The sequence below is a fragment of the Balaenoptera borealis genome (assembly GCF_965194805.1).
Source record: "Balaenoptera borealis genome assembly, chromosome: 4".
Classification (NCBI taxonomy): domain Eukaryota; kingdom Metazoa; phylum Chordata; class Mammalia; order Artiodactyla; family Balaenopteridae; genus Balaenoptera; species Balaenoptera borealis.
The window spans coordinates 34574299-34590088 of NC_138861.1; the positions used below are offsets into that span (position 1 = coordinate 34574299).

The 15790-nt window shown below is 38.0% G+C and overlaps 1 protein-coding gene and 1 long non-coding RNA gene across 3 annotated transcripts in view; both read left to right on the forward strand.

The window, feature by feature from the left end:
• Positions 1-15790, forward strand: part of LOC309627831 — a 190789-nt gene that overhangs the window by 138009 nt on the left and 36990 nt on the right. The window lies entirely within an intron of this gene.
• The window catches only part of USP38 (ubiquitin specific peptidase 38), a 32405-nt gene continuing 16637 nt past the window's right edge, over positions 23-15790 (forward strand). The window contains exons 1-5 of one of the 2 annotated variants that reach the window (XM_082390009.1): positions 23-1209; positions 2742-2883; positions 8508-8637; positions 10358-10459; positions 14893-15051. In XM_082390009.1, the coding sequence (XP_082246135.1) occupies positions 528-1209; positions 2742-2883; positions 8508-8637; positions 10358-10459; positions 14893-15051 (1215 nt within the window). In that variant the 5' untranslated portion in view covers positions 23-527. The remainder of the gene's footprint in view (positions 1210-2741; positions 2884-8507; positions 8638-10357; positions 10460-14892; positions 15052-15790) is intronic. The other variant, XM_082390010.1, reaches the window with a different exon arrangement.

Consider the following 15790-nt stretch of genomic DNA (forward strand, 5'->3'; position numbering starts at 1 on the left):
TTCTGAATCCGGGTCAAGGGTGTCCACCTCCTCTTCTCCCCGGCTGATCCGGCACCGTCCGTGACAGCGGCTCCTGACTCAACCCGGGGCGGGTTTCATCCCACGACCTGCCGGAGCCCGGACGCCCACAGCTGCCGCAGAACGCGGAGGCGCGCTTCCTCACCCACCGGCTCGCAGCCCCGGCCCCTGAGCACCCACAGCCGCCGGGGGACCCCGCTGGCCCCTCCGAGCTGATGCTGAGAGGGACCGCGGGCCCGGGGCGGCGGCGGAGTGCGGGCCTCTGGCTTCTTAGGCCCATCGCGGGCGGTGCCGGTTCTTACGCGCCCCAGGCTTGCCAACTCCCGCCCGGGCTTGGATGGGCCCGCCTGCCCGATAAATGTGGCTACTGAGGCGGCGGTGGCGGTGGTCGGTCCCGCTGCTGCTGCTGCGCTCCAAGTTCACCTCCGCCCCGGGGCTCTCCTGGCCCACCTCGGGGCCGTGGCCGCCCGCTCCTTCCCTCCTGGGCCAGGCCTTACAGCGTGGCGACAATGGACAAGATCCTGGAGGGCCTGGTGAGTTCTTCGCACCCGCTGCCCCTCAAGCGGGTGATCGTGCGGAAGGTGGTGGAGTCGGCGGAGCATTGGCTGGACGAGGCGCAGTGCGAGGCCATGTTTGACCTGACGACGCGGCTCATCTTGGAGGGCCAGGACCTCTTTCAGCGGCAGGTGGGCCACCAAGTGCTGGAGGCCTACGCGCGCTACCACCGGCCAGAGTTCGAGTCCTTCTTCAACAAGACGTTCGTGCTGGGCCTCCTCCAGCAGGGCTACCACTCGCTGGACAGGAAGGACGTAGCCATCCTGGACTACATTCACAACGGCCTGAAGCTGATCATGAGCTGCCCGTCGGTGCTGGACCTCTTCAGCCTGCTGCAGGTGGAGGTGCTGCGGATGGTGTGCGAGAGGCCGGAGCCGCAGCTTTGCGCCCGACTGAGCGACCTCCTGGCCGACTTCGTGCAGTGCATCCCCAAGGGGAAACTGTCCATCACCTTCTGCCAACAGCTGGTTCGCACGATAGGCCACTTCCAGTGCGTGTCCACCCAGGAGAAGGAGCTGCGGGAATATGTCTCGCAGGTGACAAAAGTGAGTAACTTGCTCCAGAACATCTGGAAGGCCGAGCCCTCCACCTTGCTGCCTTCCCTGCAAGAAGTTTTTGCAAGCATCTCTTCCACAGGTAAGGGTCATGACATTCCGAGAAAATCTCTCTTGGAAATTTAGTGTGTGTCTCTTACGTACACACCGTGTTTGTTTCCCTGCTCTGAAAACATCTTAATGGGAGAGGAGATCTTAACACCTTCATCCAAATTCTTATTCACTGCCCTATTCAGGCTGTCACTTTGGACATTAAAAAACGGGCAGTGTTTCCAGTTTAGAGGTTGAGAACGTCGAGGTCTAAGACCTTTGGCAGCAAACAAGTTGCTTAACTACCCAGCTTCTGCTCAGGTTATGGAATGCTTTGAAGATGACAGCTACTATGTAAAAGCTTCTATTCATTAGTGACTAATGGCCGCATAATAATGTTTACCGTATCATTATTGTACTATGAGTCTGTCATCTTGCCATCATGAGTTTTTCCTCAGTTTCTTAATTTTTCCATTTTTTAATTCATGGACTGTGTGCCATTTATTATTAGATTATCCTAGTTAACTGTGTCGTTGTTGAATATTGACATTTAATGTCTTCAGTAGTTTGTGAGAGTAGATACAGGTGGATGAGTGAAGGGAAAGAGTATGAAGGCTTAAATAGGTGTTTTTGCGCTCCAGGTGTCAATAGCCCACGGATCGTGTCCTTAGAAATCCGGGAGGGATCAGGTGATACTTAGCAGGAAAATGCTTTCTCACCCGGGAATTTTACCTGTATGTTTGCATTCCTTGTTCGGACATGGAGCTTCCAGCTCTGTAAGTTGTGAAACAGTAGATCCAAAACTGTGTTCACTCCCTGTCTGCTTGGCACAGTTGTTCTCTGGCTGTTGTTCGAAATTGGACTTGTGAAGGAGGTATCCTCCTTTTATGTTGAGAATCAGAAATAAGAGTAGAGTTTTAACAGGCTCCATGCTTTCCTGATGAATTAAGTACATTTATGAAAGAATTACCAACTATATATTTGCATTGTCTGAGTTTTGGTTTATTTTTTAATTGTAATTTTTCATGTATTGCCTGTGTTGCTAGAACAGTTCGATTTCCCCAGAACTTTTTCAGCTGTAGCAGTAAAGGTGCTCATCTTGGATTTGCTTAATTTTCATGTAGTTTAAGCAAAGTCCCCCCAAAATTCATCTTAGTTTCTACTTCTTTAAGTGATTTAAAAAATTTTCCTTAGAACAATGTGATGACTACTATAATTAATAGGGGTAAGTTACTTTGGAGGATCTAAAGTGGGAATTTAAATGACACCTTGCATTTCTTTTCTGACTACTGCTTTACAAATGAGTATTTTAGCACGACAATAACAATATTAAAGAATGCAAGAAAACAAAGTAATTTACAGACTAAATATGGCCATAATGAAGAATAGTTTTTATGTAGCAGTAGTTCTGTCGAAGTACTACTCTTAATCTCTCGTTTCTGCAGTTTCACATTCCTTGTATGTGAGCGTCTACCCATGAGATGGAGTGTAACAGCTGCTTGGTGGAGGGGTGGTAAATTGTTGCTCTCTCGAAACACTCCCCCTTGAACCTTGTTGCCATGTTCCTTTTTCTTTTCCATTGAGAAACAGACGCCTCCTTTGAGCCTTCCGTGGCACTGGCAAGCCTTGTGCAGCACATTCCTCTCCAGATGATCACAGTGCTCATCAGGAGCCTTACGACGGACCCCAACGTAAAAGATGCGAGTATGACCCAGGCTCTTTGCAGGTACTTCTTCACAACACCACAGATGGTAATTGTAGATTTGGGAGGAGGAGATATTTTGCTGTATTTTCTGGGTAATGAAAAACTTAGGGAAATGTCTAAACCTGAAATTGTGGAATCAAATATATAAAGACTCCCCAAATTAATTGAAATGAATTGTTCACCTTACTATAGGCCTGACAGGCATCCAGTAACTCACAAATCTGTTTTCAATTCAGCTTTCTAAAATTCCAAAAATATAGCACACGTATACACTTACTGTACCGTCAGGAGTTGGTTGGATTATCAATATATTTTACTAATTTCTTTGCTCAGTATTGTTGCCTGCAACCTATTTCCTCCTTCTGGGATCTTTTTTTTTCTAAGTATATACTTTTACTTAGTATATACTTTTACTTTCTCTTTCAACCAGGACCTCTGGGTAATACTTTCTTAGCCTTTGTTTGAAATGTGGTTTTTTTCTTGCTTATTCCCAAGTAGATGATTTGGCAAGATACAGAATTCTAATTTTGATAGTCATTTTCTCTTAGCATTTTGAAAATAATACTGCATTGTCTTCTGGCATCTATTGTTGCTGATGTGGAGTCTGCAGTCAATTTGATTATCGTTCCTTTGTGAGTTAGGGTCTTCCTAGTTAGGGTCTTCTGGTAATGTTTATGCTTTTCTCTTTACCCTTGATGTTTTGCAGTTTTATTCTTATATTTCTAGGTGTAAACTTAATGTTATTTTTACTTCTCAGAACTCTTGTGCTTTTATTAATTCAATCATTCGTTCTTTCAGCTATTCAGGTCACATTTATTGAGCACTTACCATGAGTGCCAAGCAGTGTTTAAAAACCTCATTGAACAAATGGGTAGAAATATCTATCCTAACGGGCTTCTAGCTGGGGAGGCAGGCAGGCAATATCAGTAACATATTTGAAGAGTTGCATCCTGATCTCAGAGATGCTAAAATGTGGAAAGGTACAGTCATTGGTGTTCTGGTTTAGATTGCAGGACTTTTCTTGCCTTAGTGGTACATAAACTAAGTTTTACATCCTAAAACTGATTTTGTTTTAGATTTCATTAAGTATGGTAAGTAAAATAATTTCTTATGTTGGATAGTGATGAGTGTTTTTGGAAAAAAGTAGATAGGAAAGCAAGAAAGCATGGGGAATGGTTTGCAATTTTAAATAAGATAGATGAGGAAGGCCTCACTGAGAAGGTGACCCTGAAGTAAAGATATGAAGGAAATGAGGGTGCAGACCTTGTGGGGATCTAAGGGGAAGAGCATCAATACTGTCTTACAATTTACTAGTTTTTCCTTCAAAGGTACCCATTTATAGAGATTATTCCAGTTATTGAGTTTCTTTATTTCAATGACTGTATTTTTCTAATTGAGCTTTTCCTATCTTCCTGTTCTTGTTTCATATCTGTCTGGTTTTGTTTTATAATTTTTTTCTATTTTCCTATGTGCACATATATGTGTGTGTGCATAGCACATTTAAATAAAATGTAAGGATTTATTTATTTATTTTTGGCTGTGTCAGGTCTTAGTTGTGGTGCGTGGGCTTCTCTCTAGTTGTGGTGTGTGGGGTTTCTCTTCTCTAGTTGTGGCACGTGGGCTCTGTAGTTGTGGCACACAGGCTCTCTAGTTGAGGCGCATGAGCTCAGTAGTTGTGGTGTGCAGGCTTAGTTGCCCTGTGGCATGTGGGATCTTAGTTCGAGAAGAAGACAGGAACCCGCATCCCCTGCATTGTAAGGCAGATTCTTTACCACTGGACCACCTTGGAAGTCCCCTAAAATGTAAGGATTTAGAACAGTGGTTTCTGTGCACCTGTTATAAATTACAGTCATCAGGTAACCTGTAAACTTAAGTATTTATTTTGGGTTCTCAGAAAGCTACATGTGTACAATTCTCGCTCTCTAGCATTTAGTCTTTTTTTCCTCTCTTTTTTTTTTCTTATAGTTTATTTATAATGTTCTGTATGGCACTCTTAGTCTTAATTTTTTAACCTCTTCAAAACAACCATAGTGTCCAATTTACGAATTTATTTTTAAGATATATTTGGAAATTAATTTTTACCTATGTTTCTATGGAAAGTTGTGATCCAGTTTCCGTTGCATTTCCAATTTATCTGACATGATCCTATTTAACTTATAATATACCTGGAGTAATTATTCTTGTATTGCAAATGTAATTGAAAAGAATAGTAATGTTTACTTTTATCACACTCCCACCTTCTACTCCCCCATACTCTACGCTTCCCCACACATAGCACTTGTCATGCTTTACTGTCATTTTCTGTAATCCAAAGAAATGCAAATGCAGATATTGTACAAGAACCAGATAGTAACATTAAAGTATGAAATAGGCCGGGGTAACTGAAATAATAGGGAATGGTACACAAGCATTTTCTAAAAGAGAAAGCTGATCCTCAACTCCAGTTGTCTTGTTATCACAGGGAAATTTGAGTTCAGTGTTGCTAATCTGATTTTTCAAAAGGAGACTGAAATCCAGTTTTTATGTGGAGTTTTCTAATTTTTAAAACATTGGAACAAATAAAACTGAAGGCTGGATCTAGCCCTTAAGCTGCTACCTACAATAAAGTGAAAATTGGCTTTATGCTCTACAAATTAAGATTAAATCTATTTTGTGGCCTTTCATAATATTGCCAATTTTAAGATTTTTCAAATTGCATGTACGTTTTTTTGGCTATAGAGAGAAATGGTTTCATTTATTCAACAAATTTGAGCTCCATTTTAATGCAGATCAAAGATTAAAGATTAAAAAACAAAACAACAAGATCGCTGTTCTTAAGCCCACAATCTAACGGAGGAAAGAAGATTTATTACAACTAGCTAACTGTTCTTTAAATAGTAAGAAATTAAATCAGCCTATCAGAGTTAAGTGTCCTTAAAATTCAAATTGTAACCAATACATGGTGGATAAGATTACTGTAGTTAACCATAAAAATAACTGATTCTATAGTGCCTTTGTCTGAGAGGATTGGAGCATATGTAAGTCCAATCAAATTGAAGCAATGCTAGAATATAATTAAAGTGTAGCCAAAGATGCTGCCTTTTACGCCAGCAGAGCTTAGTTCAGATACCAGTACTACTACTTATTAATTGTGTGACTGTTGAAAATTTCCTAACTTTCCTTATCAGTTTGAGGGCAGAAACCATATTTTACTATTATATTTTTAGCACTTAACACAGTGCCTATTATATAATAGATACTCAAATATTTTTGAATGAGTGGCTTCTAATTTGTGTTACTTCTGACTTGAAGTATCTTTAGGGTGGTTAGGAGATTGGGTACACATGGCATAAGATAAAGACTAGAGGCTTACGAGATGGGAGGCTAGAAATGGAGAGGATGGAGGAAAAGGCTGATTGGGTGATTAGAGATGATGAAAAGCCATGGCCAAGTCGAATTTTGTACTCTGCCCCCCTCACTCTTTACTGATACTCCCCTTAGACCTGAGCTAAAGGGAGTTCTGGCCTCGGGCCCTGTGTGCTAGAGAGCCCAACCTGGTTCTACTCTGGGACTTTGCTCCCCACGGGGAAGAGTCCATACAGCCAAAGAGATGTGCTCACATATACTCCTTCTCTAAACCACATGTTTTTTTGTGTACATATTTATGCTAAAAAATATATATACAATATGTACTCATATGTTTTCTTTTAAACAAACAAAAAACAGTTTTAAAAAGATTTACCGGCATTTTTTTCTTTTTTAATTCAACAATATCTCAGATCTTTCTGTGTTAGATCCCTGTGGATAGATTCATATTGATCTATCTCATCTTTTAAAACTCAACATAATATTTCATAGTATCAATACCATAGTATATTTAGCCATTTCCTTATGATGGACATTTAGATAATTTGCATTTTTTCTGTATCACAAGCAGTGATGCAGTGAATATACTCTTTGTACACAAATGCAAGTGTCTCTAGTTTCTACTTCATGTACTTAGAGTGGCCACAGACTTGTGAAAACAAGGCTAACAATAGCTGAGAGACGTGGAACAGCTGTTAGGGACTACTTTAATGACTTACAACCATCATTGTTGGCCAGAAAAACAAGAAGGGAGATAAAATGTGTGCAGGGAGCAGAGAGAACATACAGATAACTTGTAGTAAAATGAGTTTGAACTTTGGAGCCACTCTTAATGTCTGATGGAACATTTTAATCTTAAGAGCAAAAACCTTAATAAAGGTAACACTCCAGTGTTCATGTATTGATAGATAATTTATAACATATCAATATGAAAGTCAGTCCTTTTGACATGTTAGTTGCTCTTTGGGCCCCGTGTTTATGTACTTAGTATTTATATTTTACATTTTGTACAATCAGAGTATTTGTTTATTGCCACATGTGTAAATATTTGGAAGAAAGACATTCACAGTATTTCCAGTGTATTAACTCATTTAACCTTCACATCGGTCCTGTAAAATTTATCCGTAATCTACAGATAAGGAACTGAGACACAAAGAAGTTAAATAACTTACATTAGTATTTAGGGTTCCCCAGCTAATAAATGGTGAATTGAGATTTTTAAACCATATCATTCTGACTTTAAAAACCTGGTTTGTTTTACTATTTTTTTTATTATATAGTCCTCCCATTTGGATTACTGGATCAAATAATATGAACATTTGGCCCAGTTGCTTTCCAAAAGAGTCATAGCAGTCTTTTTCATTGTGGTTGGTGTTTAACATTAAGGATAGTCTCCATCATACCCCATATTACTTTATCTTTATTTCCATTAAACGGGATTGGTACTCAAAAAGAAAAACACTCATTATTACAAAATGAGGCCATTTCAGTATTTACACATGTGGTGCCCTTTTATCTATTTGAAGTTTCTTTTTGTTGTCTTTGTATGGTAAGATTTTGAAAGGGATGAAGAGACCTGTTTCACAATTCAAAATATAGTCTTTTTTAACACTGCATTTCATATTTAGACTGTAATCACCAGAAAGGAGAAATTTTGGTTCGTATCTGTATGTCTCAGTTCAGATAGCCATATTTTTGTTTTCTTGATATTTATTTATTTATTTATTGGCTGCATCTGGTCTTAGTTGCGGCACATGGGCTCTTCATTGCAGTGCACGGGCTTCTCTCTAGTTGTGGTGTAGGCTCGGTAGCTGTGGCGTATGGGCTCAGTAGTTGCAGCACTCGGGCTTAGTTGCCCCGTGGCATGTGGGATCTTAGTTCCCTAACCAGGGATTGAACCAGTGTCCCCTGCATTGAAAGACGGATTCTTAACCACTGTACCACCAGGAAAGTCCCAGATAGCCGTATTTTAACTGTTCTCCTTAGAGTAAATTTGCCTAATAAATTATTGATACCACTATATAGCATGTTTAAAACTTTGCATTTATGCAAAATGATTGTTTATCAGAAATTCTTTTTATGCAAATATGTTATATAAGAAACTGTCAGCTTACAAGATTGGAAACTCCTTGAGTTCTAGCACCCATAATAGTCATTTCTGCATCTTGAATAGTACTTTTCACAAGCAAGCTCAGTTTACTTGAGTCACAAAGTGAGTGATTATAACTCCTGTTATTCTTAACTAAATAATGTTAAAGATATTTTCAATGCTGATAGTTTTGTTTTCCTTCAATTTTCAGAATGATTGACTGGCTGTCCTGGCCGTTGGCTCAGCATGTAGACACATGGGTGATTGCACTCCTGAAAGGACTGGCGGCTGTCCAGAAGTTTACTATTTTGATAGATGTTACTTTACTGAAGATAGAACTAGTAAGTGGGAGTGTATAAATCTATGGGAACATATGGACCCATATAATAAGTCTTTTCATCTTTGGGTTGTCCCCTTTAAAGTGTCTAATTTTGAATATGGTCTTGTTTTTGGTTTTCTTTTGAATGGGCTTTAGAAATTTAAAATGCTGCTTAAGATTAGGTAATTAAAATAATTTTGCTGTTTTCAGGTATTTATTATGAAAACAAATTCCTCCCGTTATCTCTTGAATCCCAACTAATCAAACTTTTACCACCGTTATTCTGCCAAAGCTGTCTTTGACACCAGTGCTTTCCAGTGTTGCTTAACTCAGGAGTTATTTCTCAAGCCCTCTCTCGCTGACCTGTTAGTCATTTGACATAGTTGATCACTCCCTCTTGAAACACTTTCCTGCCTTAGTTTCCAGGACATTATACTCTCCTGATTTTTGTCCTAGTTCCCTGGCTTCTCAGTCTCCTGTAGTGGATCTTTCTAACTTTAGAGTGCCTTAGAATCGCATCTCTGGTTCACTTTCTTCTCAGTCCATACTTATAGTGACGCATGGCTTTAAATAATGTCTCTAAGTTAATGACTGCCAGGTTTATATTTCTAGTCCATTATTCTCCCATGGACTCCATATTCACTTATCCAGCTTAGACAGTTGGATCTCAAGTTCAACTTATCCACAATCTAACCCCTGATTTTTCCCTCCCAGACCTGGTCTTCCCCATCTTAAATGACTGCTTCATCCTTCTACATGCTCAGGCCCAAAACCTTGAAGCTATTCTTGTCTCTTTTCATTCTCTCTCAGCCCATATCTTACAAATCCTGTTGACTCCACCTTTAAAATATATCCCGAATTCTACCACTTGTAACCAGCTACATCACTACCACCCTGGTCCAAAGTAATCATCACCCCTTGCTATATTGATTGCAGTAGCCTTGCAGCTCCTGCCCTTGGTCCTCTTCAGGTGTCACACAAGGTCCTACCTGATCTGGCCCACTGCTAGCTACTTCTCTCATCCGGTCTCCCACTATTATTGCCTCCGTCTCTGTGCTTTACTTACACTGCCCTCGTTGTTATATCTCTAGTCCACCAGGGTGGAGGCCTCAGGGCCTTTGCTCTGCTTATTACGCTCTTCTCCCAGTTATCTGTCAGACTTACTCTCATTCCTTTCAGTTTTTTGAAGTCAGGTATCACCTTTATCACGATGCATTTTTTAAATTCCGTATATAAAATAGCAGATCTTTTTGCCACTCAGCACTCCCTCTTCAACATACCCTGCTTTCATAGCATTTCTCTCCCATGTTACTTTTTATTGTCGCTACTCACCCTCTAGACAGTAAGCCCTGTAAGATCAGAGATTTCTTTTTTTTTAATCTACCATTGTATCTCCAGTACTTAGAATAGTGCCAAGCAGCAGTAGGTGGTCAATAAGTATTTGCTGAACGAATTGAATGAATAAAGGACCAGGGAGCTATCACCTTGTAAACATGGTTTGACAGATTTTTATTTGATCAGGGAGTTTTCAGAGTTGGTTAGGTCATGATATTCTCTTGATCTCTGTCATATTATTTCCCAACTTTCTCCCTTTCCCAGAATTTAATAACATATGTTATGACAGAACTTCTCAGGAAAGGGGATATTCACACAAATAATTTTTGGCCCTAGGAAAATAACCACTGATTGGATTAATTATTTCCCTACCAACTCTTAAAATGGATGTCTTATCTTTTCTGCAGGTTTTTAATCGGCTTTGGTTTCCTCTTGTGAGACCCGGTGCTCTCACAGTTCTTTCTCACATGCTGCTTAGTTTTCAGCATTCTCCAGAGGCGTTCCATTTGGTAAGTTATGACACAAGCTTTCTACACCGAAAAGACTTGTTTTAAAATTTCAATTTAATATTGAGTCACATTTGTATTTGTGAAAAGATTGTAGGTTGGTCCTAAATCCTTAACTATTTTCGTGTAGCTTTATGATTCCTTTTAAAATTGAGATTGTGAGATTTCCTTCCAAAGAGTATGTTTTTAGAATGTTTTGGGTCTCACCAAAATTGCTCCACTTGCAATCACAACCAGCAATTGAAAGTTAAAAGTTACTCTTGTACATGAGAGATGTCACATGTCAGTGTCACTGTTGGTTGTCTGTTGCACAGGTGAACAGTGTAGGAGAAAAATGGTTTAAAACCACTGACTGCTTTAGAATTTCAGAAGCATGAAACCATAAGTCTTTGTTTTGTTGCCCCAGAATTAGGGCTTTTCATTCTCTTTCAGCCCATATCCTACAAATTCTGTTGATTCCACCTTTAAAATATAACCAGAATCCTACCACTTTTAACTACAGCAGCTACATCACTGCTTTTGATTTGATTTGATTTTGATTATTTGATTATCAGTTATTGCAGGTAAAAAATGACAAAATGTTATTTTGGGAACCTGTCCATTTTTCTACCTAGGGGATCACAGGAAAGCAGTGGTTTATGTGGTTACTTGCTTCCTCCAAGGTCTGATCCTCAGTTTTACAGGACTAGAAACTCATTATCAACACACCCACAATGTTAAAATCTTAGGAATACGGACCCACCACAAACGAATTCAAAGGAGACTGATAAAGTGCAGAATTTCAGTTGTTGATTGTCAGCTAGAAATGTAACTAGCCTCAGAGAATTATATACTCACATAGGCTACTTGGTGCCTCATTTCCAAAATCTTCAGGCTTAATAGAAGTAAACCTTACTAACAAGTAATTACATTATACATTATCTCTTAGGGTGAGTGATTTCTGCAGTTCATTGCCCTAATTGGTGAGCTTGATCATCAGTTCATAACCTTATATCCATTACACAAACAAAACTCAAACTTGAGCTAATACAGCAGCTATACTAGCAAAATCTTCCAAGGGAAAAAAAACAACTATTTTTCCCTGTCTTCAGGCATGATCATGTATAGGCCATTTGAGAAAAGGTTTATTTTCAGAATTTCTGGGAAGGAAATCATCCATTCTAATATTTATTGCTCTCCATACATTCCTTAATCTCTCTGAAAAGTCACTTTTGCTGTACTCTAAACCTATTTCTTTGCTCAATTTTTTAAAAGATAGAAGATATCTCCTTACCTTGTATTGCTTTTTTTTTCCTGAAAAAAGTAATTGAAATGGCAAATGGTTGACTTTGAAATATTTGGCTACTGAAATAAGTAAATATTAAATCATTTATTTAAAGAACAGTTAGATCTAAAGTAGAAAATTGTGATCTGGCCTAGTAAAGTCTAAAAACAAAGACCTAATAACTCTCTACATTCTGTGTGTAGCCTGACCTGCTACTCAACTAAAATTAACTTGGGCATTTAGTAGTGGATCATGTGGTAGTTAAATCACCTATAACTCTAAATAACTCAGCGAAGGACTCAGGTTTAGGAGTTGCTAAGAATGAACAATAATCTGGAATCACCAGCATCATTATTCATTGTATTATACATTTAGAATATTTTAGAGCAAACTGAGATTGAAATTATAGTGTGTGTTATTATGGACCAAGTTGCTTTTCGTATGCTTTTTATAAGTGGGAAAAAATTTTTAAACAAAAGAGAAAATATCAAAGCTTCTAATTAAATAAGTTATACACATTTTCTCAAATAGTAACTTAAGTTTAATGAGTATCACAATAATGTCTGCAAATATTTAGATTTGCTCATTCAGGAAAAAAATCAACTTTCAGATATTTAGAAGGTAATAACCTGCTTGGATGTCTATCTATATGCTTGTGAAGAACTTAGTCTTATTTCCACATCAGTGATCATTTTGACCACATAGGATGTAGTAGTAGACAATTATGTATATTATCTGACTGCAGAGATCCAATCTACACTAGGAAGATTGTACGCTAGCTTTTAGAAGATTTGGTATTTGTAAATTAAACAATCATTTTAAAAATTCTTTCCTCTTCTCTTCCATCTCTGTCTCTCCTGTCACCTCTGAGGAAACAATATTTTGGATTTCTGACTATTTTAGCAAGAGAGTATCTGATAGATATGGCTTTATGGAGCAAAATTATAATTCAGATTTGCTTTGAAATGTAGAGATGATAGCAGTAGAGTGAACCATTAGGAACTGGTAGTTTTATGGTCAGATTAATACCTTTGTTGGAGGTAAGATTAAAGAAAGTGGTGCAAAAGCTAAAGTGTGATTTAAGACCTCAAAGCATAAGAGTAAAACCAGAGACGGCAGAATGAGAATAGCAGTGTTAATTTAAGAATATGATTTTCTTTCTACAGGAAGGAAGGGAGTTGATTGGGATATAACTATAATTGTTGTCACTGCTGTTTGATGATAAGTCCATAGAGCTATAACTTCACTTTTATCACGAGTTAGTAACCAAAAAAATGTTCTACACTGCTTTTTATTTCGTTCATTTGGCTACTTTGAGAATAGTCTGAAGAAGGGCAAAGGTGGAAACAGGGAGACCAGTTGGGAGGTTTTGCATGAATTGAGGCAAGAGGTGATTGTCAGTTGAAATAAGAAAAGTTCTAGATGGTATATATGGTGTATGCCATGACATATTATATGTTATATTATATGAAGTGATATACAGCAAGCAGTGTCTTTCACTGGACAGTGGGACAGAGACTTTTTCTTTTACTTCATACAAGTTTGTATTGTTAGATTTTTTTTTTTTACAATAAGTATAATTCATTTACAATAAAATTAAACTTTTACAGAAAGATAATATAACAATATAGGAAGTTAGTGAAATTACCTGCAATCTCACTACACTACGGTTTTTATGTTTTCCATCACGATGTTTTTTTCCCTATATATTTTAACAAGGTTGTATTTATATTTGTAATCTATATGCAGTTTTTGTATCCTTCTTTTAAAATTTAACATTACATAATAAATATTTTCCCATGTTGCTACACAGAAAAGTTCTTCAAGTAGAAAATAAGAAGATGCTTTTTACATGTGAACTGTAAATATGTAGTATCAAATTATAATTAATAATTAGTTGAGACAAGTATAGCACCGTACTAATGGAATGAGCCATTGCTGCAAAATAGAATTTATTTTATTTTGTTAATAACCTCTTAAATACGTGATTGGCTCTGTATTGACTTTTTATTCGAATTTTATAATGAAAGGACATTGTTGTGCTTATTATCAGTATTAGTAGTTTTCTACATATTTATGAGCAATGAGCATTTTAGATTTCGCTTTCATTTTTAACCCCAATTCCTTAAAAATAAGAGAAATTTCTAATTCACTTTCGTTTTAGAACTGTCTCTTCTTTTTGGAGGTGGGCATGGGGATTGTTAGCAAGGATAACCATGCTTACATAAGACACCGTCCCTAAAATAGAGGTAGTCCCTTATCTTAAAGAGAGGTACTGCTGTAACCTGAGCTGTCATTTTATTTTTATTTATTTATTTATTTATTTATTTATTTATTTATTATGGCTGTGTTGGGTCTTTGTGCGTGGGCTTTCTTTAGTTGCGGCGAGCGGGGGCTACTCTTCGTTGGGGTGAGCGGGCTTCTCATTGCGGTGGCTTCTCTTGTTGCAGAGCACGGGCTCTAGGCACGCGGGCTTCAGTAGTTGTGGCTCATGGGCTCTAGAGCACAGGCTCAGTAGTTGTGGCGCACGGGCTTAGTTGCTCCGCGGCATGTGGGATCTTCCCGGACCAGGGCTCGAACCCGTGTCCCCAGCATTGGCAGGCGGATTCTTATCCACTGCACCACCGGGGAGGTCTGATCTGTAATTTTAGTTACATGCATAAATTATCTTGAAGGTTTTTTGAAGTAGACTTTAATGTCTACTTAATGTCTAATTACACTCCATATAATTCTTTCAAGTGAAAAATCTAAAATTCACACTAGATGGAGCTCTTAAGCTAATTCTGGGTTTATCTTTTAAAACTTTCTCCCTACTGAACAATCTGGTAAATATAATAGCCCTAACATTTTTCAACTTAAGCCATTTTTTAGAATGGCGGCAGTGACTAAGGCTCCTATTTTGTACCTTAATTTGTCTGTACCTTAGTTTTAGATGGAGTATAAGAATGAGGAGAGGGGTCTTATATGGAATTAAAATTATATGTCATTTAAACCTAGATTTACCTTGATATTCTAGAAATGTTTAGCTTCATAACTTTTTTAGAAAAAGGCAGTGACTAAACATACAGAAAAGCATTTGCTGATCATGTGACATTTGCATTCCATTTGTAGGCTAGAGGATTTGTTGACAATTTGTATAAATAGAGGAATGTTTGTCTTCTTTTCTGTTCAGATTGTTCCTCATGTAGTTAATTTGGTTCACTCCTTCAAAAGTGATGGTCTGCCTTCCAGTACAACCTTCCTAGTGCAATTAACAGAACTGATACACTGTATGATGTATCATTATTCTGGATTTCCAGATCTCTACGAACCTATCCTGGAAGCAATAAAGGTATGATAATAGTTGCACCAGTATTTGCGGAGCTGCAGCCCATGATGTGATAGATGAATGTGGTGAAACAGTCCTATAAGCAGCTATTCATTTCACTATTTTATGGAAATATGCCTTTTATATGTAATAAAATATGCAGCTGGAATCAAGGTTCATTAATTTTTAGGGAGTAATCTCTTATTTACTATAACTAATCTAAATTAATAACCATATTTCTTCAGTTCTACAATGCCAACAATGATAAGGTGTACCTGTAAATTTGTAATACCTTTGGGGGAGATTTGTTTTAAAAAATGCTACATTAAGTTAATACATACATCAGAGTTGCATCCCAATATCAGAAATGTTAAAATATGTAAGATACATCTTAGAATCAAGGAAAGACAGTTTAATAAAATATTTGACTTAGGTTTCCTCTGTTTTTTATTTCATTTTTGCTATGGATTGTTCATGAATGTCCATATTTCTTAGAATCTTTACTTGAATATTTGCGAACATACTGGTTTTCAACTTTGTATAGATAACTGGATCTAAAAAGCGTTGATTCTGTTTGTCTTGAAAATGGGTCACAATAAGCACACTTTCCTCTTAGTAGATTTATTGCGTGATCAGGGTAGAGCAAAAGAATTGAAGAACTTGCCTCAGCTAGGTGTATTCAGAAGTTATTAGAAATCATTTCTATTAACAGTGTTCCTTTTTGAGATCTGAAATAAAATATAAGGTCTCATTATCTGTACTT